General features: G+C 39.4%; 1 protein-coding gene across 2 annotated transcripts in view; it reads right to left on the bottom strand.

Moving 5' to 3' along the window:
- The window catches only part of ADAMTSL3 (ADAMTS like 3), a 170,463-nt gene that overhangs the window by 63,462 nt on the left and 84,018 nt on the right, over nucleotides 1–22,983 (bottom strand). For both annotated transcript variants that reach the window (XM_059858472.1, XM_059858473.1), the window contains exons 6-8: nucleotides 22,346–22,582; nucleotides 9,140–9,266; nucleotides 734–808 (exon numbers count right to left, since the gene is read on the bottom strand). In XM_059858472.1, coding sequence (XP_059714455.1) covers nucleotides 734–808; nucleotides 9,140–9,266; nucleotides 22,346–22,582 — 439 coding nt within the window. The remainder of the gene's footprint in view (nucleotides 1–733; nucleotides 809–9,139; nucleotides 9,267–22,345; nucleotides 22,583–22,983) is intronic.

Genomic DNA, 22,983 nt, shown 5'->3' with positions numbered 1-22,983 from the left:
ACTGATGAGCAATTTTCAGATAAAATACATTTTTTACTTCTGTTTACATATCTCAGAGCTTAAGTTCTCTTTATTTCTATGATCCAGACTACATCTGGATAAAAAAGTGTTCAAAATTAAATGAATAGTTTATCTCATTGCTTGGCAGCTGCACTTACCATTGAAACCATTAATTCTCTTGGCAAACTAGGCCTATGGATAAGGAAATTGCCATTAAATACTGCCATCAGGCTTATAAGAAAATATTGGGAAAAAAAATGTCTTACAAAATAATAAACTGTTTATCTTTGGTGGTGTGTAATGACTAAAAGAATTACATGGAAACAGGACTTCTGTAGTCGTTCACCCTACTTCATTTGGACCTAGATCACTTATCAGAGGCATCAGCAGACATCTGGTGCTGAGTTATGCAAGGCTTGTTGGTTCCACACATAATCCTCTGGAACTGTTTTTTTGTGTGTGTGTTGTTTAAGAGCTGTATTTGAGATGCCTTATATTGGTTTAAATGGAAGGAACAGAAACCACCTCCATGTATTCCATTTCCATTTACCAAGTCAACTTTCCAGTGTTCTCTAGGACTATCTCCAGGCTGGATAGTAAAGATGGGAAGAGGAATAAAGGTATTGAGGGCATGATCTTACCCATATTTTCCAAAGTTTGGATGAGTTCAGATACAAGGTTCTGTTTTTATCCTCTGCCCTATGTATAAATACATAAAACAGCTCAGTCATACCGAGGTGTGCTGGTCCTTTCAGGGTAATTCTCACACTGCGACTCCCATGTGGTACAGCAATCACAGTTTCTTCCCCTACAAACATTAAAGAACTGGTTTAGAAATTATTTTTCATCAGGGAATTTGTACATCACATAATTAGACAGAAAACCCTCAGACGTGTCTAAGAAAATATTTCACAGCTTTCACAATTTTTCTATTAAAAATTATAAGTTATTTTACTAAGTACAGTGTACTGAGTCTGTTCAATATGTCATGCAACTATTAAGACCTACAAATGGACTTGTAAATCTTGCTTACTCTTGGAAAATAATTTGCTATTAACAATAACAACTGAAATGTCAGTAGTGTATTAGGAACATATTTACACTCTGTTGTCCTAGTTTTATTTTCTAATCACTGAATTGACATCAGGAATCTGCTAAGTAGTCCTTCCCCCTTACCAAAATCTGCAGCTGTTCAGTCTCATTTTGCCCACACCTCATTTCCTGCTGCAGGTCACAACTTTAATAAGTGGCAGGACTTACAGGAAATAAATCATCTACTTAACACTAACCCTTAACCAATTACAGACCAGTTAAGAGCAAATATATAATAGCTATAAGGTATATGTTATAACAGTGTCTGCATCTAGCTTACCATATAAGATCATTTCTTCCAGTAAGAGGCTCAATTTAAAATGAACTATAAACCAAACCAGCCCCCAACAGGACATATCAATACAAAACAGCTTTTGGCTGCCTGAAAGGCCTCTTCATATATAAATGTGCAGCACACTTACTTCAGTGCATTTTACAAAGGCAGAAAGTTATAACTTCTCATTTCAAATGTAGGAAATCTGTGATTTGCCCGAGCAAACTGAGTTACCAGTCAAACCAACAGGCTAGAGACCCTCATGCCAACAAAAGCAGTGCTCTCAGAAAAGGGTATCCACAGGGATAGCCACAAAAGGAAGAGAGAAGCACCCAAAGAGCTGTCACCCATTTCCACCATGGCCCAACTGCATCTCTTCTGCAAGGCAGGCCCTGCCACACGTGCCCTCTGCAGCTGCATCCTGCACAAGATGCTCTGTTTGGTGATGAAACTAATGCACATTCAGTGGCTGGTGCAGAGGAAGTTCCTTTTTGCAGATTCAAAAAGTAATGTGTGTTGAAAGTCAGTGATACGCCGGCTCCAGAATTACTCATAAAATATTTAGAGGAAGAACAGTTGAGTTTAGTTCTAACTAAAAAAATAGTTTCAAAAGGTTTCTTTCCACTTTAAACCAGACCCCTTTATAGTAGATGCTAAATTATCAGCTTCTGGTTTACATCTCCTTAGCATAAGTATGATTTCCTGCCAAATGTTCAGAAAACTTCAAGCAAATACTGCAATTATTTTTTCTGAAATAAACACCTTCTTATGTTACAGTTTTTATATCGTCAATTTCTAGGAAGGACATTGAAATATAACAATTTATTTTGGATGTAATAAAATATGAGCTTTATTAATTTCATTCTTGTGTATTCCACCAGAGTGAAAAATACTACAGTAAAACAATAATACAACTAAGGAGTCCTGGAAAAAACATTAACTACTGAACCACTTAATATCTTTTTGCATCTTGGTTTTTCATCAGAGGAATTGCTAAAGATAGCCAGGAGGTAGTGGGTGTGTATATCTTTAAAGTAAGGAAATAACTACTGAATTCACATGTGCTTGACAGCATTTGAGAGAAAGCAGGTTTGAGGGGCCCATCTGTGCTTACTTGGTGGGGAATTGCATCCCATCCTGACAACAACCAAGGGTCAGTCACAGCACAAAACCTCCAGTTAAGTCAGATGATGACCAGTTCAGAATACATGACCTGCTGCTCTGCAGTGGAGCCGAGGGCAGCCCGTGCTGCAGGGACACAGCCTGGGTTTGCAGATGTGCACACATGTGCAGCCCTGCTCCTCTGGAGAACAACGGGGTCGATCTGCTGAGCTTCCTGCACCTCCCCACAGGCGGCTCCGCTGGCCCCGGCAGACCCTGCAGATCCTTTTCAGGATGCCTCACATTCCTTTAGCAGTACTACAGACATTCCACCCTCACCCAAGCACTCTCTGATATGGTCCAAAAGTCTCACGAGGGTGCTAAATTTGGTGTTTCTCTGCGGCAGAGACAATATTACCAGCAAGTGTTTTATTTGCATTAGGGAGGACTGAGCTCACTGCCGCAGCAGCAGGCAACCTCTGCAGCCCACAGACCTGTCAAGAAGTCTGACAGCAGGAGGTTTTTGTAACCTGACTGAGATAATTATGACCTAGGGCAGTCTTTCCTTGAGATGAAGTAAATTACAGGAAAAAATAAATGTGGGATTTTTGGACTTCTGAACAGAGATGAGGGTTTGGAAGAAATGGGACAGAACTGACCATAAGGGTCAGTTCCTTCTCCTAGGGACGGCTTTGAAACAATAGTTAAGGTTGTCCAGGTCTGGCTCCTAAAAAATTATATATTCCAAAGGTCTCTGGTTCTCAGTTGAATGTAATTCATATTCTTAAAGAAACACAAGGCTCTGTAAACCCATTTAAAATGGTTATGCTGTACATTTCCCATTAAATCAGTAGGGTCCACACTGCTAAAAGCAGTGAACTCTTACAAAAACATAAGGGGAAATTGCTACCCTGAAATCCATATTGAGAATTTTTGATTAAACTTTTTTTCCCCTTACAGTATTTCTTTGAAAGTTAATTGCTGACCTTTGTCTAAAGATGAAAATAAATTACCCCCAAATCATCTGGAACATGCAGAGACACCAGACTCTAACATATGAGGTCAGATTAAGGCTCACCTTAAAAACTGAGAAGCAGGTGAGATACTGTCTCTCTATTCTAACACTGCTTTCAGGACAGGGATTCCCAGCAGCATGTGGAGTCATCTCCCTCCCCTCTCACCCAGAGACTCTCTCAGCACATGTATGCACACAACACAGCCCTTGCTGATTGAGCTCCTGGATTACTTTTACTTTAGATGTCAAGGTTTGATCCTGTTTCTATGGTGTTAATGTGGATTTAGATTTTGGATCTCAATGAGAGCAAGATCAGACTCCCTGCTATGGTAAGACTGGGAGCTAATCCCCAGGATCAAAATAAAGGAGCCACATTCCTAAACTCAATCCAATTCAGCAGGTTTTATTTATTTTTCCATGTGGGCCATGGTGGACCCATTTACTGTTTCACATATGGGCCAGTTGGGATTTTTCCCTCTCTCCTCTTATAGCAGGCCAGAGGTTTATTTCAGGTCTATAAAATGTGTTTCTTTCTATGTATTTGCTCAGAACTTATTTGCTGGCTCCCTGGTTCTGATGGAAGACCTTTGTGCTCTCAAAATACAAACAGTAATCCAGGAACAACTACAGCCCACAGGAACTAAAAGTCTCAAAATATTTGGAACCTTACTGCAGTGGCTTCCCTCATCCACTCTGGCATCAGGCATAATTCCAGAAGGCACTGCTGCTGGGCTTTGTGCTGACCTGCCTAATGAAAGCAAACCCAAGTGCATGCACTGGAGAAAACACAAAAGACATGTAGGAAACAGCTCCTCAAGAGAATGGATCTTAAGGAAATGCAGTACAAAATAAGTCATGAAATAGCCAATGCTCTTACTAAGAAATTTCTTCAAGACAAAAGGGACCATGAAAGCACAGAAGGAGGCTTCATACTATCTGTAACAGCCTCAAGTAAACCAGCCAAAGTAAAGGGATGTCTAGGCTGAAACAGCTGGTGCTGAAGACCCAGCATCCACACTACAGAATTGCAGGTGCCTTGTTGGGACTAATTTTATCTGTTCCATGGACTGGATGTCCTAGAGCTGCTGGAGAACATCAGGTGCTATTCTGGGACACATCTTCTGGTTTAGCTTCATCCAAAAAATTCCAATTTATGCTCTCCAAGACCACTCTGTGATGTGAACTGATGAACAGTATGTTAGGGCCATGGTGAAATCTGCTTCAAAAACATGTTCCTTATCCATAATGGAACACTAATGCATTGGCATTCTATCCCTCCCCACACACAGTTTTCCTGCCAAACCAGTCCCAATTCCCTCTTCTGGCTCTACAGACAGTTGATTTTTCCCCCTTCTCTCCAAGTGTTTTTGACTCCATCTCCCACCCAGATTCCTTATCTAATCTCAGTCTTCTCTTCCTCTTTCCTTGACTCAGTGTGTCTGTACAGCCAGTCCCACAACCTCCACCCACCTTCTCACATCTGCCTTTCCTTCACTGCATGAACTAATGGCAAATTTTCCTGTTCAGCTCATCTCATCTTTCCCTCTCCTCATGTGATCTCATTACTCCCTGTCATAAGTCTGAAGCTCAGGAGATTGGAAGCTCTCCACAAAACCCTTTCAGAATGCCTGAATGTTAGGTAGGAGGCATCACAGAATTCATCCCGTGGCACTTGGTCCCCATTGCAGTAAAGCAGAGAAACCTCAAGGAAAAATTTCCATAGCTTATTTCTGAAAGAACAACATGCTCATGTATTCTAAGGAGGCTACACACATGCAATCTGTTTGCTGTCAGGACTTGTAACAAGCTAGAGAACACTTAAAAGGATAAGTTTTCAGAAATTTCAGCCCTTAACATCCAAGAAGATTCCACTGAAACTGAAGGAAAAGGTTGGGGATTTTTGTAAAGGTTGTAGTAAAATATGTGTTGATGCTCACAGACATTGCAAAAGACTTATCCATGACCAGAAGATCATTGCCTGCCAAATTTCAAATCCCTGATCTGTGATCACGTCCAACAATGGGGGGATTTTAAGACATGTTAAATAAAAGGTTTCAAGAATGTTTAGACAGTGGGAAACAACATGTTTTTCTCCTCTGTCCTTGGAATATGCTGAGCTGTTTTGGCTGATTTTTCTCCAAAACACATAGCACCTGGCATGAGAAGTTAGTGACACAACTGTCTAATTTTGGAAAATAATCTTTCATACAAAATGAAGTATCAGGCAACTTTGACAATTGGGGTTGCTAGCTACGTGTATGTTTATTTCAAAGAAGGAAAAAAAGTGAGGCAAGAAGTTGTCACAAAGTTGAGCTGGCTGATGACACAGAAGAGGGAGCTGTGCCAAAGGCCTCTGTTTAGATAAATGACCAAAGTGAAATTAGGTTTTTGGTTAAGCATGCTTGGGGATGATGGCATACATCCCATGAGAAGTGACCAATGGTACATTAAACAAGTGCCATAGGAAATAAAGCACATGGCAAAAGGAAATTCATACAGTTACAAAACCATCACCAGTGAAAGCTTTTATAAGGAGATCTTCAGCAAAACATTAAGAAAGGCAAAACTTGCAAGTATCTTGCAGTTTGGGAATCAAATAAAACCAGACTGGGATCAGTCCATACCTTCAACTTCACCCCCCACAGAGCCAGCATCTTGTCTTCTTTGCTGGTATCAGAACCAGAACATTTTTCTACCATTTCTGGCCAACAATGGTGCAGAAAGGAGATACGAGGGCCCAATCCAACAATTTTTCCATGTGCACAAAGTGCAGTAGAGTTAATGGGAGTTCCATGCATTTAGTACTAGAAACTTCAGGCCCATGATATCTCATTTCCCAGTGGGATGGTACATTTTACAACCTATTACACTTTTTGTTTGAATATCGTTAGTCAAACCTTTAATCATTTTACCAGAATGTTAGAATCTGGCTTGCTGACAGAAGTTTAACTTACTTTGTCTTTCAAAGGCAATTAAGTGTTAGTGGAAAAAATAAACTCTTGAAATAATTGTTCCTTTCATATTTGCAAAACAGTAAGCTCCCTTTCACTGCTGTTTAACTTTCTGATCAAAGACATGAATTTAATGTAAAAACATATTAAAAAGATAATAAAACAAAATTAGTCCTTTTTGAGAAATCATTTGCTATCAAGGCCTAAATTTCTTTGTTTTAAAATAAGGGCTAAGATAACCAAGCACTTTATTTTCCCTTATACCTCTTTTATATACTAAAATCTTGGGCTCTTGCTTTCCTTCCAGTTTTTTAATTTGCTTCATTGAACAGTAAAATTTACATCCTGCTCACAGCCTTAAGCTCCCTCCTAAATACATTTCTGTCATGTGTCGATATTTTCTCAACACCAGTTCTGAAAGCTTCCACATGACTCTTTGGAAGATAATGTGCCTCCCTTCACTGACATTTTACCACAAAGAAAGTATGGCTTTATTTCCACATTTCATTCACACACAGGATGATTATATGGAACTCATTGCATAGTTCTGAACAACTTGACCCAAAATATATTTTGGCACCATCACAATAACCAAGAAAAACATCAAGTTCTGAATTTAGTATCATGTGGACTCTTTTGCTAATGCCAGTGGTAATTCATTCATATCATCCAGCCTACTGCAGTGCAAGATAAACCCAAGACTTGGCAAAACTGACATCTTTCCTCAGAATAGACTTTTTTGGTCTTTAATTTTAAAGGATTCTTAAGGAGACATTGAGTTATGACAGAGGAAACAATGAACCATGGGCATTCTTCAGAACCTTCAAGGCAATGGGAGACCTTCCACCAAGTGATGTCAGCTCTAGTCAGCTCTTATCTGAGCCAGAACACCACAATGAAATTAATATTTTCTGTCATAAAATTACAGTTTCAAAACCAGACCCCTTTTACAACTTTGTCTTTACTGTTCTTCCGTCCTAAGTAGCAATTAAATGTGAAACTTTTTATTTCACTTATCATGAACTATCCAATCAGAGTGACCAATCCAAAAAGTTTATTTGGGCTGCCTTAGAGCCAGATATGCTGTCCCCAGGAATCATCCTTCTCCAGGAGAATCCCTGGTGCTGTAAAGCTGGAATAGACAACAAAAATCCCTTCAATTCCAGCTGACCTTCACGTCAGAAAGGGAAAGAGCTATTTTTTGTATATCCCTATATATCTGTATCTATCTATAGACACAAAACAAATACAGCTTGGAGACACTACAAAAATATTTCCTTTACAAGTGCTTGATCTATGCTGCCCAGAAGTTCTGAGTCTTTCATGGCACTTTCAAATCATGGCAAATGAATAAAAAAGTGCCCCCCCATGAAAATTCTTTTTCAGCTCATTGTAAGCATTCGAGACATTTTCTCACTCTTTCATGATGAAAAATTTTATAAATTACTGAACTATACTCTCCCATCAATAAGAAACACCTTTAGTCAAAGCAAGGCAAAGTCTAACACTGATAGACCATCTAATATGTAAAAAAGGCATTGAAACCCCCATGGGAATAGTTATATATACTGCAATAAGATTTTAGCATGATTCAATATACAAAACTCTTTCAAAATCAGTGCACAAGAGAAATCTTTGCAGGCTGAAATACAATATTAAAATATTGGCAGCTGTCAGAGGCAGGGGCTTCATCCATTAAAAAGAACTTTGGAAATTTGAGCACTGACTTTAGGAGCACCCTTCTATCTAGTAACCTTGCAGGAAGGTATTTAACCCCAAAGGCCCCACAGCTCCATGTGACAAATACACAATGTGAGTTCAGAAAAAGAAAAAATTATGTGAGGCAACTATTCATATGATAAACAGATGGGACATGTGCTGTGAGATTCCAGGGAGCATCATCTGTGAGGGTGGAGAGCACCAGTGTCAGAGGGGAGTCTTTGTTTGGAAAACTTCCCCCATGTATCAAAATAGCCAGAGTCTTCAGACTCCAGAACAGGGTCTAATTCCAATACCCCTCCCCTTCTATATTTTATATTTTTGATATTACTGAGACCTACAGACTTGCTCTCAGTAAGATGTTAATTATTTTGATAAAGAATGGTGGAATTTGAGCCAAACACACAAAAAAGAGATGGAAGTATTAGTCCCTTTCACTTTGTGCTTTTTGTACCATACAAGTAGTAACTTGCCCCTGAAGTTCAACTGTCATTGGACACCACAGAAAAAACAAAAACAAAAAACAAAAAAAAAAAAAAAACAAAAAAAAAAAGAAAAAAAACCGCAACCAAAAAAAAAATCAAAGTTAATTTGAAAACCAGGTACTTACAAGCACAGGCCACTATTTCCATAAAACCATCTATAAGATGTTTCCATGGATTAATAGCACTGCTTCAGCATCACATATACTGCAACATGAGGATACCCTCTAAAATAAGATGTGCATCTTGATGGTTATTCCTGATAGAATGAATTGAGCAGCTCTATTAGAAAATATGCATATCTCAAATTCTTTCCTAGCTATACCCTAATGTGTGGTATCCCTCGTGGAATTTCAGTAGACTAATCTAGCACAGACTTTAGAATAAGTAGCTTTGTAAAACGCAAACAAGTATCTGGCTAAAAGGTCACTGCAATATGCATGCTAATATACAAGCAGAAAACACAGTCTTGGATAAATCACCACAGGATCAATTTGCAACCTACTTTTTTCTGGTGAGACATGTGCCTTAGCTTGTCCCCTCACAAGCCTGCATGTTGAGCCATCTCCTGCACAGATTCCACAGTTGTCTTCCTTGGCATTGCTCCCAAGTTGTCGATCACAGCCTACTGCCTGCCAACATCAACACCACAGTCAGAAGGAGGGCAAAGCTGTAGTAGACATGCTCAGGTTTCTGGAATTTTATTTATTATGTTATCCTTTTGATTTTATGAGTTGGCCTCATTCTATCAAAGCATATCTTGCCATTTAGGATTTTAAAAGCATGCTGTCATTTCCATGATTTCAATGATGAACCACAACAACTGATATATGAAGCTATTCAAGCATAGGAAATACATGAATCCACTTCCCACTACTTCTGTGAATGAATACCATTGAGCATTATTCTTTCCAAGACAAGGCATAACTATGTTATTTACAGTTTGGTTTTCATCACCTGTTTAATTCTGTCTGAGAAAGGATAAATGCAATTAAATAATCCAAGTTAAAAATTTAAAGGGCACTCAGCCCTCAGCTTCACAGACAGGCAGTTGAGGGCAGTGCTAACATTCTAGTGTCTTGGCCATTCAGAATTGAACTGGCACTTGTGTACATCCATTTGCCATTTACCTCAATGTCAATTACATGCACATTGGCTAACCAGCTTTTAAAAACTTGGACGAGTCACTTCTCACCTTTGGATTTTTTCTGGTTTATGAATATAAGACCCATTCTATAAAACTTTCCAAAGATTATTATAAAAACACCCAAACTTAAACACTGCCAAAAATTCAAAAAGCAATTTTAAAAAAACCCTGTCAACTGAACACCCTCCAAATTATAATGAAAACATTTTTCCAGGTTTTTCTTTTTCTGCGTATCAGTCAACTCCACAAGAAAGATGGGAGTGAGAATGGAAAGAGAAAGAATAGACAAAAATTGACTAAAAGCAGCTTCCTGATGAATGGAAGATAAATATTTGGCCTCACCTATCTTACTCTTTACCATTTCACAGAAGAATCTTGCAGGGAGTACCAAGCACTGAAGAATGTGGTGAAAAGCTGATCTCCAGCTTCAAGTTTTCTCGAGTCAGCCTACCTGGCTCTTACATTCACATATGCCTGAGAAGGGCAGCTAATTTGTCATGGGTGTATGTATTTAACAAAACTCCAAACTGACAAATGGATAGAAAACCCTCTGGAAACTCAGAGTTAAAAGCAGCGCTAGAACTCTGAAACTGGCCAGCACACGCCTCTTCCTATATAAAAATGCTTGGAAGGGGCAGTCTCAGCTGCCAAGATCCTGGGTCTGTGCTGTGCCAGAACTGACACACGATCCCCTTGGAGAGGTGAGCATCCAGTCCACACGTAAGAGGCAGGGCTGGGTCTTCCAGTCTGAGTCAACACACACACACAGACACACAAATCACACACATCCACTGCCAAACACGGAGAAATGCAATCTCAAAGTTTCAGGTGTCTGTGGAAAAGAAAACAAAGCAGCCCCACCTCCCCATTCAGCCCCTTTCCCTCATTTTCCCATTTCCTTACAGCCTGAATTCCCTTCAGAAAAGGGCATTAATGGGGACACTTCACAGTCCTTCACTTGAGAGACCTGCAGGGAAGGCATCTCCTCCCTAAGGGCTTCAGATTTTCCAGAGAAACCTACATTAGCAGCAGGAAATTATTTTATTCCTGCAATTGAAAGAGACCTTAATTCTAGCCCAGCAAGGAATTAATTTAAAAAATAAATAAGCCACTTAACACTAACAGTAAATCATTTGGGTTTTAACAAAAACTTAGTTGTAAAAATAAAGCAAATGTACACACATGTGAACTCAGACCATCTCAGAACAGGTGCTTATTTACCACACAGGAGGCATGTGGGAACACTGTACTGTAATTTAGGCATGGATTACAGATTAAAGTATTTGCACTTGAAGTTGTCTTTAGCATTAGGTCTGTGTTCATTATTGACACGCAAAAAAACATAAAAAGAAAAAGGTTGCAAACAAATGACTATAAACAAGTGTATGTTCACACTTTATAAACGATTAACATTGAGGAATGAATGAAAACACCATTTAAGAAACAGAAACTGACTGGGCCACTCTGTGAATCAGAAAGCAGATGAAATTTCATGGGATACAATAATAATAATGTGCTCAACAGCATTGACAACTCTTTCAGCTCCCAGCTGCACAACAGAATTTCTTTTCTGACCTTTCAAAACTCCTGTGCTTTTCCATTCCAGTCCATGGAAGGGGTCTAACTGCAGAGCCCCAGCTAACAGAGCCATTGCATGAATTCATCTCCTAAAGTCTGTGAAGCATGCAGATGGTGCAGTGGTGGAGACCATACCAGTGGTTGAAAGAGTCTATAATTCTCTTTGGAAGACTTTTAATGTACTTACTGCCCTCCACTGATTCTCCTGCCCTTATCCTCATAAAGGCACTACTAGAACATGGAGGTAAGTTGTATCACAGCAAATCTCCACAAATATCTCTAATACATCTCTGTTTCATACTGAAGTCTCCTTTTCTATATATTAAAAAACTGTTTATTCACTCATCAATTAATTTCAAAGGAAAAAATAAGCTGCACATTGTAATACCCTGTGTGGAAAAGTGCTGTTTCTCTTAGTTTAAGCTCTTGCATATTTGCAAGCTACAGATGCTGCAGGTCTTTAGTGGGAGGAGGGCACTGAGCAAGCAGAGCAGGACCAGCCCATTAGGGCCCAACATGACAATGACAAACATCCAGACTGGGCTCTTCCACACAGCCCCTGTGAAAACAAACTCCCACTGGGAGTAACAGAAATCACACAACTGTGCAAACACAAGGCATTACTGTGTCCTACACAGATATTTTGTACAAAAAAGATAATCAGCACAGCAGCATGCTTTAGAGGGCTGTTTCATATAGTATTATTGCTTATTTTTTAATAATACAGAAATGCCTCAGAAATAAAACAGGAGTGCTAGCTGCAAGGGACTGGGATGTGGGAAAAGGTTTACAGCTCCCCTGACAGAAAAGGTGGTGTGTTCAGCTAGATGCATTCACCCTCTGCAGACTTCCTTGCCACATTATGTTTGCATCAGCTGTAACAAATATGAATAGCAAGCAATGATATCTGGGAACACAATTTAGAAAACTCAAATTATAATCACAATTTTGACTTGAACTGAGCATAGAATCCCAGATTTTGTTTAACATGAAGGACCCAAAAATTTCACAGGCTTTTAAGTGACAAGCCACAAATTTAGAGATAATTCAAGAAGGAATCTTAATAAGTGAACACTGGGATGGGACATATTTCAAACCTAAGAGTCTAGAGCTAGCCTTTTTTATGTGTTTGTAAACCCTTGATCAGGTATGTCTCAAGTGAGCTGAACAGCCACACATCATAACAGAAGAGGAAGCTGTAAGGTATAGCCTTGGAAACAGGGTCTCAAAAGCTTATGGCATTGTGACACAAAATATTATGAATTTAAGATATTCATATTTTAGCCAATAAGTACTGGAGAGGAAAAAAAAGTGTTTGATGAAACATTTTGAAGACAGTAAATTTGGTTATTTGCAAATAAAGCTGCAACAAGGACAAGAAAATGATAAATGGCAGCAGCCTTCCTCCACCTCAGCCAGCCAAGAGGCTGATGATTTCCACAATTAAGGCATTTTGTGGGATTAATTTGCCCCACATTGCTTGCTGTTTACAGAGCAAAGGGATCAGCTGTAAATATTACAGGCAGACTGGGAAAACATCTGCAGGCTTTTAGGGCATAGTCAGAAATAATATTAGGTGATTTTAACATAGTCTGAATAAATGAAACAAGTGATAACACAAACTGTGTAATGGAAGGGTTGGGACTCAGTGAATTTAAGAAATTTGTAATCATAAATATCATCCTCCCAAAAAACGATACAGGTATTTTAATGACCTGGTTGTAATTGAGCTCCTCAGACAGCAGGGAGAGTATTCACCAATATGTAACAAAACAAACAGCAAGCAGAAATTTAATATAAGAAGAGTATTGAGGAAATAAGCAGTTTTTGAATTTATAAAATTGTCCATCGTGGGGTACAAATGAATTTGGATATGGCAGGATTATTTTCAGAAACAGATCGCCAGTCCATTAATATTTTTGGACAGAACCTGATTAAGTTACTTGTCTGTTCTGACAAAGGGGAAAAAAAAGAAATATGGAAAATAATTATATAGCTTACAGTATTATAAATACTTTTCTCACAAGCAGCTCAGATAGAAAGCATCTGGTTAAGCAGTGAACAAAACTCATCTGCTTCAACAAACCTTAGCATGGCAGTGCTGTTGTGAAAGACAATCCTGAAGGGTGTTAAATACTTTGGAGCATGCTTAGAATAGTTCATGTAGGTTCAGAAAGGCAAAGGAAGAGCAAAAGGTCAGGGTATAAAATACAGCAATATAGATGAAAGAGAAGAATGAAATCACTGCTGATATGTTAAACGTGGCTATGGAACATGAAAAATATTTTTGCAAAGATGAATCCAAAAATCACTCAGAAGCTCATGTAAAGCTGTTTCTTTAGGTCATATTCAATTAGTAGTGTTTCAGCTGAGGACTTGGACTTAAGCAAAGAAATTAATGTAGCATGTTAATTTTGATTTGTGAAGGTCCAAGAATAATCTGTTCAATTCGAAAGGCTTCCTTTGTTAAGATGTTTAAAATTAAGTATGATAAGAAAATTGACAGGACTTCAAGGTGACAGAATTTTAACAAATTCCAATATGGTAAAAAAGCACCATAGTGAAAAACAAGGCAAACCCCACCCACACCCTCCCTCCATCCTTTCAGAGATTTCTCTTAATAAATATAAACATGGGCTACAATAGCCAGTGCAGAATCTGATACAGAATAAGTTTTAAAATTTCAACATTTGCTTGTGAGACCATTGCTTTAGCCCCCCTGAACTGTGGCACTACCTCAGCAGGACTCACCTCCAGCTGCAGGCACTCCCAAAACAGGCACAGCACCACTTCTTTGTAGAACTCATTCTACAGCAGTGAGTTGCCAGTTATAAAAATATTACCTTTCAATTATTCAAAAAGGTTTCTGGAATGCCAATGACTCAAAATTATATACTTCAAATAAATAAGTTGAAGGTATACCTATATTTTTTAAGATAAAAATATTTATTTCAGAGATGAGTAAAACCAGACATCTCTGTATAATAAGCATCATCCAAGTGTTAAGTGTCAATATTACTCTCAAAAGCATGAAATCATATCCAGCAGTATAGATAATTATAAATAATATTTCTCTTTCAAAGTGAGCTTTCCCCCTTCTAGGGTCCTCTAGAGCCAAAGACCCAGGTATAGCCAGAAAAAACAAATATTCTGAGTTCTCCTAATAGAAGCAGCCACAAAAGAATAAATCACTGCAATTTTTATTTGTGACAGATACATAAATTCTATGAAACATTAAAACTGAAGCTGCACTAGAGCCATTATTTTTCTATCTACCATGTCTTAGACTAAGCTCTTTAGCAGACATGCCATTTAAATAATCAGCAATGTATTTGTTAGATACTAAATAATTTCCTACTTCAACTAAGAAATTTATTATTGATACAGACTCTCATTTATCAGTGATTCCATTAAAATTATTAGGCAAGTGTTCTGTTTCCTTGAGGGACTGGCAGCTCGGTGTCAGGGAGTAATGCCCTTTATTAATGTGATTTGGTTTAACAAAATGAAAGCAGAAGATCAATTCAACTATATCTCAATATGACATAATTACCATCCCTCTACAGCTGCTGAGCAAACCCCCCAGCTGTCAGTAAAGCCCAGCTGAAGGCTACTCTGGGTACATTTCTATTCATGTGCTTCCAGTGGCCTGGCTCTTTCAAGGATACTCCAGGAACTCCCTACAAGTGGAATTGCAACTCAAACACAGATGGCATTTAGTGAAATTCAGCTGAAGCAGAAATCCCAGCAAATAATTTATGGGGAAGTGCCCAATGTGCTTAAAATGTCAGAGAGGTGCTGTACTTCTGCTGAGCAAGGAACTGCACTGCAGAATGCAGACATGGAGACAAGAATTGTACTTCCCACAAGGATGTGATAGAGTTACTGCACAGGAGACCCTTCCCTTCAGGGCTGAACAATCTGAATTACCTCAGTACATGTTGTCCAGTGGGTCTTATTTCAAAGCTGGCCAGCAGCAGATCTGAAAGGTGGCAAAGGCTTTGTGTCCCAGGTGCAAGTGCCTTCCACTGCCTTTCAAATTTGTGAGGATTTGCAAAATATACTGTGAAAATAAACTATTAAACTAAGCATATCCAACTTAAGTGATCTGACTGCCCAGCCACCAGGATAGCAGTATTTGGACTTCTAGAAACCAAATTATTTATGTCAGGCTTACAAGAGATTAGAACTAGGATAAAAATGGAATAAGAACATCTACATACTTCTAAAGGTTAACAGCATTGCCCAAAATACAAGATAACCTCCAAATTACTTCTGAAAAAATGCTTTTTCCAAGTTTTTGACTAGACTAAAAAATGACATATTTTATTTCATCAGTAAAAGAAGAAAACAGTGAAAAACCCTTACATGCTCAAAAAGACAAATCTCTATTGCAGTTTATTAGAATCACTCAATAGGGAAAATTAAAGTCCTTTGGGTCTTGCTCAGAGAAAAGGGATTTCTATTTCCAAAAACTTAGACTCTCACAAAATCCAGAACTCAGAGAAATTAAGGTTGTGTTTCATGGCACAATTGCACGTGCTATGACAGTACAGAGACCTCACTGCATCAATGAGAGTTATTTGCTGCATTTTTCCTGCTCTACTTGTCTGAGCACAGAATCCAGCACAGGCAGATGTCAGGACTGAGTGCATCCACACAACAAATAACTACTTTTAAATATGGCTCTGGGAATTCATTGTAATAAAAATGAATGAAAAAACTGTCATGTGAAAATCCTGCTCTCCCTTGGTCAACATTTTCCATGTCTCTTTGCCCTGCTGTAAAACCTTGCTGTCATTCAAAGCCCATCTATTCATGGACTTTGCAATCTCTGCGCACATCACTCACTTTGTGATAGCTTCAGCTTGGCACTTTATTCCTACACAGATAAAATATGTCCCCAGAGAGAACATAAAGAAAAAAGCTCCCACTGTCTCTTTCCCATGCTCATCACCCACAAGTAATTGACTCTGACAAGCAGAGGGAGAGATACCAGAACATCCCTCCAATTAAGCAACTTCTTTTTTTTTTTTAAATTTACTTTAGAAGTAGTGTGGAATCTTAGCTTCCAAACCCCAGTTTACCCTCACTGAGGATTTATCTTGGTCTAAAGTCTGATGACTTTATCTGAGTCATGATTTTCTTCTCATATGGTCCTGTCTCACAACTCTTCAGTTATGTCTGAGCTAACAAAGGCCTGATTGTGGCACGGGTTCTCACATCTCTGGGATCCAACCAGCCCAGGACAGCAGCAGCCCAGACAAGCTGACAGGCTTCAGCATGTGCCAATTAACAGAATAAAGCCCCTCCAGGCTCAGGACAACAGGGAACTCCCCAGCCCACGAAGCTGCAGTCCCAGCTGCCAAGGTGAATGGGCAGCAGCCCTGCTGGGAGGGGGAAAACTTCCTCTGATTGAGGATTTTCAGTTCCTGACAGTAAGAAATCAGACAGCAAAGGCAAAGTGTGTCAAAATGCAAACCTCAGAATGGAAGTGGAAAATAAGTCAGAATGATGGGCACAAGGAGACACTCCATGATGTTCAAATTCCTGAGCCATCCATACAGAGGAAAAGAATGTAAAGCAATAAAAAAAACCCTGAAAATAAAAAAATACAGTGCATAAAATTCACTGCATACTAAAGGGCTCCTAAAAAGACTTTCCACATATTTCTGCTGACATTTTATATCTGAAGGCAAGAGGCTAAAGAGTGTTCCACAACTCTGTAAATCCACTTCCATCAAATAAAACAAAGTGCTTCCAAAACCTTTAACTCTTACTACAGGATCTGTCACATGCTAGAGGAGCTGAGAGATTATAGGACCACCCAGCAGGAGCAAGTACCCTTTCCCACATGGTCTCCATATAAAAAACACACATACACACAGCCAGAGGACAGGACACAAACTCCCAGTGAGCTTCTTGTTTGTGAGAACGCTTTCAAAAAAGAAATCAGTGTATGAAATCAAATTACTTTGCTCCATTTCTGCCTGGGTTCAGCCAAATCTGCCTTGCTTGGTGAAGTTAGCCCTGGGGGATTCGAAGGTTACTAAGGCTCTACTTCAAGATGACACCCAAATCATGAGTTTTTCTGCTATCACTGCTCACATGATTTAGGTCCTTGCTAGGCTGGGAAGTAAAGTCACATTTGCACTCAGCTCACTAACACAAAACAAAACTTGGCAGTGAATCACTTATGACCAAAGAGGTATAGATAAGACACTGGAGATCAGAAAAAACCCACTACTCATCTGACAAGAAAGGATAAACTTCCACAATAAGAAATCCCTATGGAGAGCATTCTCCATAAGAAACAGTAGGAGAGAGACTAAGATAAGACCTGAAAAGAAACACCAGTTTCTAGCAGAAGTGGGAAACTGCAAAAGAAAAACAAGCGATCCCAAAAACCTCTTCAGTGTCTGAGAGCATCCTGTTATTACCTGCAGTGTCTGAGAGGACCCTGTTATTATTATTTATCTATAAAAGCCCACCACTGAGTTGCCAACAATGGCATCTCAAGGGAACCACTACACCAAGGTGAGCAGTGACATTCAAAGGGGCAAGAGCAGCCCTTGAAGGGTGGCTCCATGATCTGCTGGCCTGGGCATTGCCAAGAGCTTCCACAGATGAGAAACCAACCCCCTGAGGCTAGGGAGGGTGACACTGACAGGTCACTAGGATGTGGCAGCCCCTGCTTAGCTCAGCCCCATCCTCCCATGGGACTTCTGGAGAGCCACCACATGTCCCAGCTGAGCTGCAGCTGGAGCTCCCCACTCCCAGTTTTATGACCCTGTCACACGTGTGCAGTCACATGAAGTTTGTCATATGCAGCTCTGAGAGCCAGAAAGTTTTGCTGGATCTCCCTGAGTTACTGCCAGTCTTTCTGGGCAGGGTCCAGCCTGCCAGCTCTGGTGCAGTAACACACAGACAGAGTGCAGGCATCTACACAGGGGTTCCTTCATGCTCCAAAATGCACTTCACTCTGTGCATAGAGTGAAGAGAATGTCAGGTTTAGTATAACAGCTGGCCTGACACAGAGCTGCCTCAAAATCCATTCTTCCTATGAATCACTCCAAGGCTAAAAAGAAGAAAAAGGCAACACAGTCTTTTTATTTTTTTTTGGTAATTTTTAAATATTAAAATCAGATTAAGAGTAAGTATTAATTTTGGAGGAAAAAAAGGTGCTTTTTTACCAACTGTTCAGGAATTAACTGCTCAGACTAACATGTGTTAGAAAGATGTCTGGAGTAACACAGGATGGAAAGGAAACCTTCCTTTCTGAGTGTCTGCACACCAAACCTCCTGTACATCCTGAGCAGTCCTTAAACATATTTACAGGCAAAAAAATGAATCTGCAGGAACCAAGAGAAAGTACACAAAACAAACAGTTTGAGAAAGCAACTCTCAGGATAAAAGGAGCCAAGATTCAAAGAAATTAATAACCTGCTATAATTTTAAGTTTAAAACACAAACAAAGGTTATTAAAAAAAAAAAAAAGTGCAAGAGCCTTCCAAGAGCTTACAGAAACTGTTTTCAATGAAAACTCTGACAGATATTTACATCCAGCACAAGAGAGCTTTGGTGGTGAGTGATACCTACTTGCCATATGATGACATGTGACAGAGGAGAGCTAGCATGGCAGAAGTGGATGGTGCTCCCCTTGACATGTGGGATGTGTTCTGATGTCAGCTAAATTTATGCCATATGCTACAAGGCACAGTGTAGTGTCTGCCTTTTTTGGAACACAAACAACTTGCTGACACTAAATGGAAAGTTCACTGCAGGATTTACATCATCCTTGACCTAATTGTGACAGCCTAGGACAGAACTACTCAGGCTGCTCCTCAGGACTCCAGATTTTTTGGGTGATGCGTGTATTTGTTGTCCAAACATATTACTCCATATTAGGAAAATTATCACTGTAACCATTTCAGGTGCTGGCACAAGCAACACCCCATTCTGCATTCTGGTAGAAAAAAAAGCAGGTCTGCACAAATTAAAAACAAAACCCAAGAAGAGGCAGGGCCCCACAGCAGGAGGAGTAACTGGGTAAATGTTGCCCACATATGTGTCTGACATGCAGATGTTTTTAAATGTCTCCACCCACAGCCAGATGGGCACAGCAGGAACACATTATATGAAAAAATGCTTTGGGAGTTATGCAGAGAGTAGAAAAAATATCAGAAGTGTGAAAATCCTGGCAGTGAAGTTTTGACCTGTCCCCATTTAACACAACAGCCCCGGATATTTGGGTTGGTAGCAGAAGCAGGGCAGTAGCAAACTAAAACATGATCAAATGGTTTGAGTTTAGCCTCAAGCAACCCCAAAATATCTGACTAATTTTCCCAATAAACCTTTCCCTGTTCCACCATCTTTGGATGTCACCCCCTGTAAAGCCTCAGACCTCCCATTCAGAGTGCAGCTTTGGCATCTCACAAGTTTCTATGACAAGTTTCTTATTTAGCTTGATTTGCTTGATAAGGGAAGCACAAAGGATCAGAATTGAAGCTGGAGAGCAAGAATTCACTATCTTTTTAAATTCATATGCTGCCCAGGTGAGAGCTTGAACAAGAGGCAGAATTAGTGATGCAGCCCACCTTAGCAGGAGCCAGAACACAGACCAAGGTGAAATCACACTGGGGAGGAGGGGAAGTTGAGTCAACTTCGAGACAATAAATGATCAAAACCAGCACCAGTCTCCTTACAGAAAGTCTTTGGTGCTGCCAGGCACAGAAGTGAAGTTCCCCACATTGTCAGTGTGATGTGCTCATTTAGATGAGTTAGCTGTAAAAACACTTGCCAAGCCATTTGCTGGTTGTGCCAATTACATGTCAGAACCCACCAGACAGATCTTACAGCAACAATTGAGGAGAATCACGACTGTGCTGTCTCTCTTAAGAGCAGTTAACTAAATAACCATGTTTTTCTGGGAAAGATTAGGCATCAATTTGTTTTCTTTTCCTGCTCAAACAGGAGTAGCACAAAGCTCTGGGTTGTTTTCTGAGGAAGACCCCACCTCCCACAGCCCCCTTCACAAGTAAGAAACCTTTCACTCTTCCCTCAAAAGAGGAAAAGGTTATTTAAATGAATCTTAATTTCATTTAATTCTACTTCAGTTTTTTTGCCTCAATAAAATTATCCAACACTAAATTATCAAATATATACTTCAAAAAGCAAAAATTTTCAATTTGTGCAAAAATACCTCAGGAATAGCCAATGACTTCAAGAAAATAAAGTTAAAACAGTTAATTGTTTATGAGTATCAGCAATAAATTTAAAAAATTGAATAAGTTACAGCAGAGGACTCATTCTAAACATGTTTGTTACAGGTTTTTTTCCTGAAGATGTTACCTCACACTGAAAAATATTCTTGTGAAACTGGAAGAAAAGATGAAAAAAATAAAAATGGGACACAGAGAAAAGAAATTTTTTTTTCCTCCACACTGTAAGAGTTCCAGTTCCTGCTTCTGGAATGATTAATTTCTTCTCCACCGCTTCATTTATTCTAAAAACTGATTATTTACATTTCCAAGCATTTTCCATCATATATACACACAAATACTACAAAATGCTAAGAAGGAACATTGAAAGTAGCCCTTTTAAATAAACCTCCCAACTCTTCTTCAGAAAATTGGATCCACTCTGAGCAAAGAATATTTTATGCCATGTATGAAGGATGGAAGAAGGAGTTTGAAGTCACTGTGGGAGACACTGACACCCCCACAGCCCCTGAAGAGTCCAGAGCTGCCTTAGCTCCAGCCTGACACTCAGGCTGCACTGGGCACAGACAGCAAAGGCTGCTGTGAATTCACCTCCTAGAAAAGGCTGGACAACCCTCCTGGGTAAAAGCCTTTTACTGGGGCAGGAAGCATCACTAAGAACACAGCACAAGAAATGCATTATTTGGCCTCCAGTAAATACATTATTATACCTCCAGAGTTTCTGGGGGTATATCCTATTTCCAATAGAGGGTAACAAACACTGCTGGAGCCCAGAGTGAAGCACCATTGACAAATGGAGTCTCCCTGTGAGGAGTTCTTGTGTTCCAGAGGCAGCAGATGCACCCCGTGCTGACACGACTGGCATCGGAACTGCAGCGTACACAGAAGTCACATAAAACCCACAGCAAGGTCCAGATCATACATTAATGCTGCTATAATCCATGCACCAGTCTTCTGCCAAATGTGTCAAATTTTCCTCTATAATAGAGCTATTTTTCTCACTGGGCCATATCCTGCATTTTTGAGTCACACACATTTTAGACATTTAACAGAGCAACAACCACTTGCAGAGAAAGAAAACTAATTGCAATAACATGCCCATTCTCTATAAACTGCTCTGTTCATAAAACAGCTTTGCAATATTGCTCTGTAAGTGAGAGATGGGCAAGGCTAGCAAGCCTCAAATATTGTAACTCTCTGCTTTTACACTAAAGTCACTAGCATAACTAATAAATAATAAATATATCTAGAAATTTATATTGCCATTTAAAGATTCAAACACTCAGTTCATGCAACCACAACATACAGTCACTCATGCACACAACAAGACAGACCTACATACTCACACCTGCCATTATGAGCTGGATCCCATAAAATGTCCCATTTTTTCCTTAACAGAGATTACATGAGACTCAGAAAATGAATAAAATGAAATGGAAGGCTCTGCAATTTCATCACATCCTCACAGATACACTAAATTTTGGAAAGGTATAGCTACAATAACTAGGTTCATTAATGTTTACATGCATAAATAGAAGAGTGAGTGAATTTTATTGACCTTTTATCTATATAGATAAATATCCATGGCTAAGGCAGTCAGGAAGCTCTGTGTCTTCCTGAAAAGTCAAGTTATCCACAACCCATTCAACAGCACTTGTAGATACATCTAACTGATAAATAGAATGAAAACCAATCCCAAAACACCAACCAAAGGGCAAAGTGCCTCTCAACAAAGACCCCATTTAGATTCACACCATGAACATACCTGGCAAATCCCACTGATGCACATATCCAAGGATTCAGTGTTGCAACGAGTGCCATCTAGCACTTTTGGAGCAAGCTCCACAACCAAGTTCTTTCCCAGAGCTTGACATTTCAGGGCACAAGGTGCAGTAGGATCATTATACACAGGGATCCACTCGTACAAGTGTCCCTGGTATTTGACATCATTGTAGGCAGAACACTGCTGTGCTCTGAAGTCACCAACATCTGAAGGGCAGTCCTGAAAACAAACAAAAAAAAATTTTTTTTTTTTTTAATTAGGGAATACTTTGCATTTGCAGTAAAGTTATCTAACAAATAACACAGAAGCTCTTCAGGCAGGCTTGGTTTAAGAGCTGATCTGCTTTGACAAATACACCACACTACAAAGTTTCACTGTGTGTATTAAAATAATTTATGTTGCTTAATCCATTGCTTGGAGTACAAGTACAGAATATCATGCATATTCCAGCAACAACAACATAACTGATATGAGAGGATAATTAAAAATGCTAATTTTTACAACACCAGGTAGTACAGTTAAAGTCTGGTTTATAGTAAGAATTGGCTTCTAAAGGAATCTATATATTTCAGGTAACCACAAGGTGATGTCTGATATTTCTCTTTTCAGCTTTTCCCACC

The sequence above is a fragment of the Haemorhous mexicanus genome, chromosome 13, assembly GCF_027477595.1.
Source record: "Haemorhous mexicanus isolate bHaeMex1 chromosome 13, bHaeMex1.pri, whole genome shotgun sequence".
Classification (NCBI taxonomy): domain Eukaryota; kingdom Metazoa; phylum Chordata; class Aves; order Passeriformes; family Fringillidae; genus Haemorhous; species Haemorhous mexicanus.
This window is presented reverse-complemented; position numbering and strand designations above follow the sequence as displayed.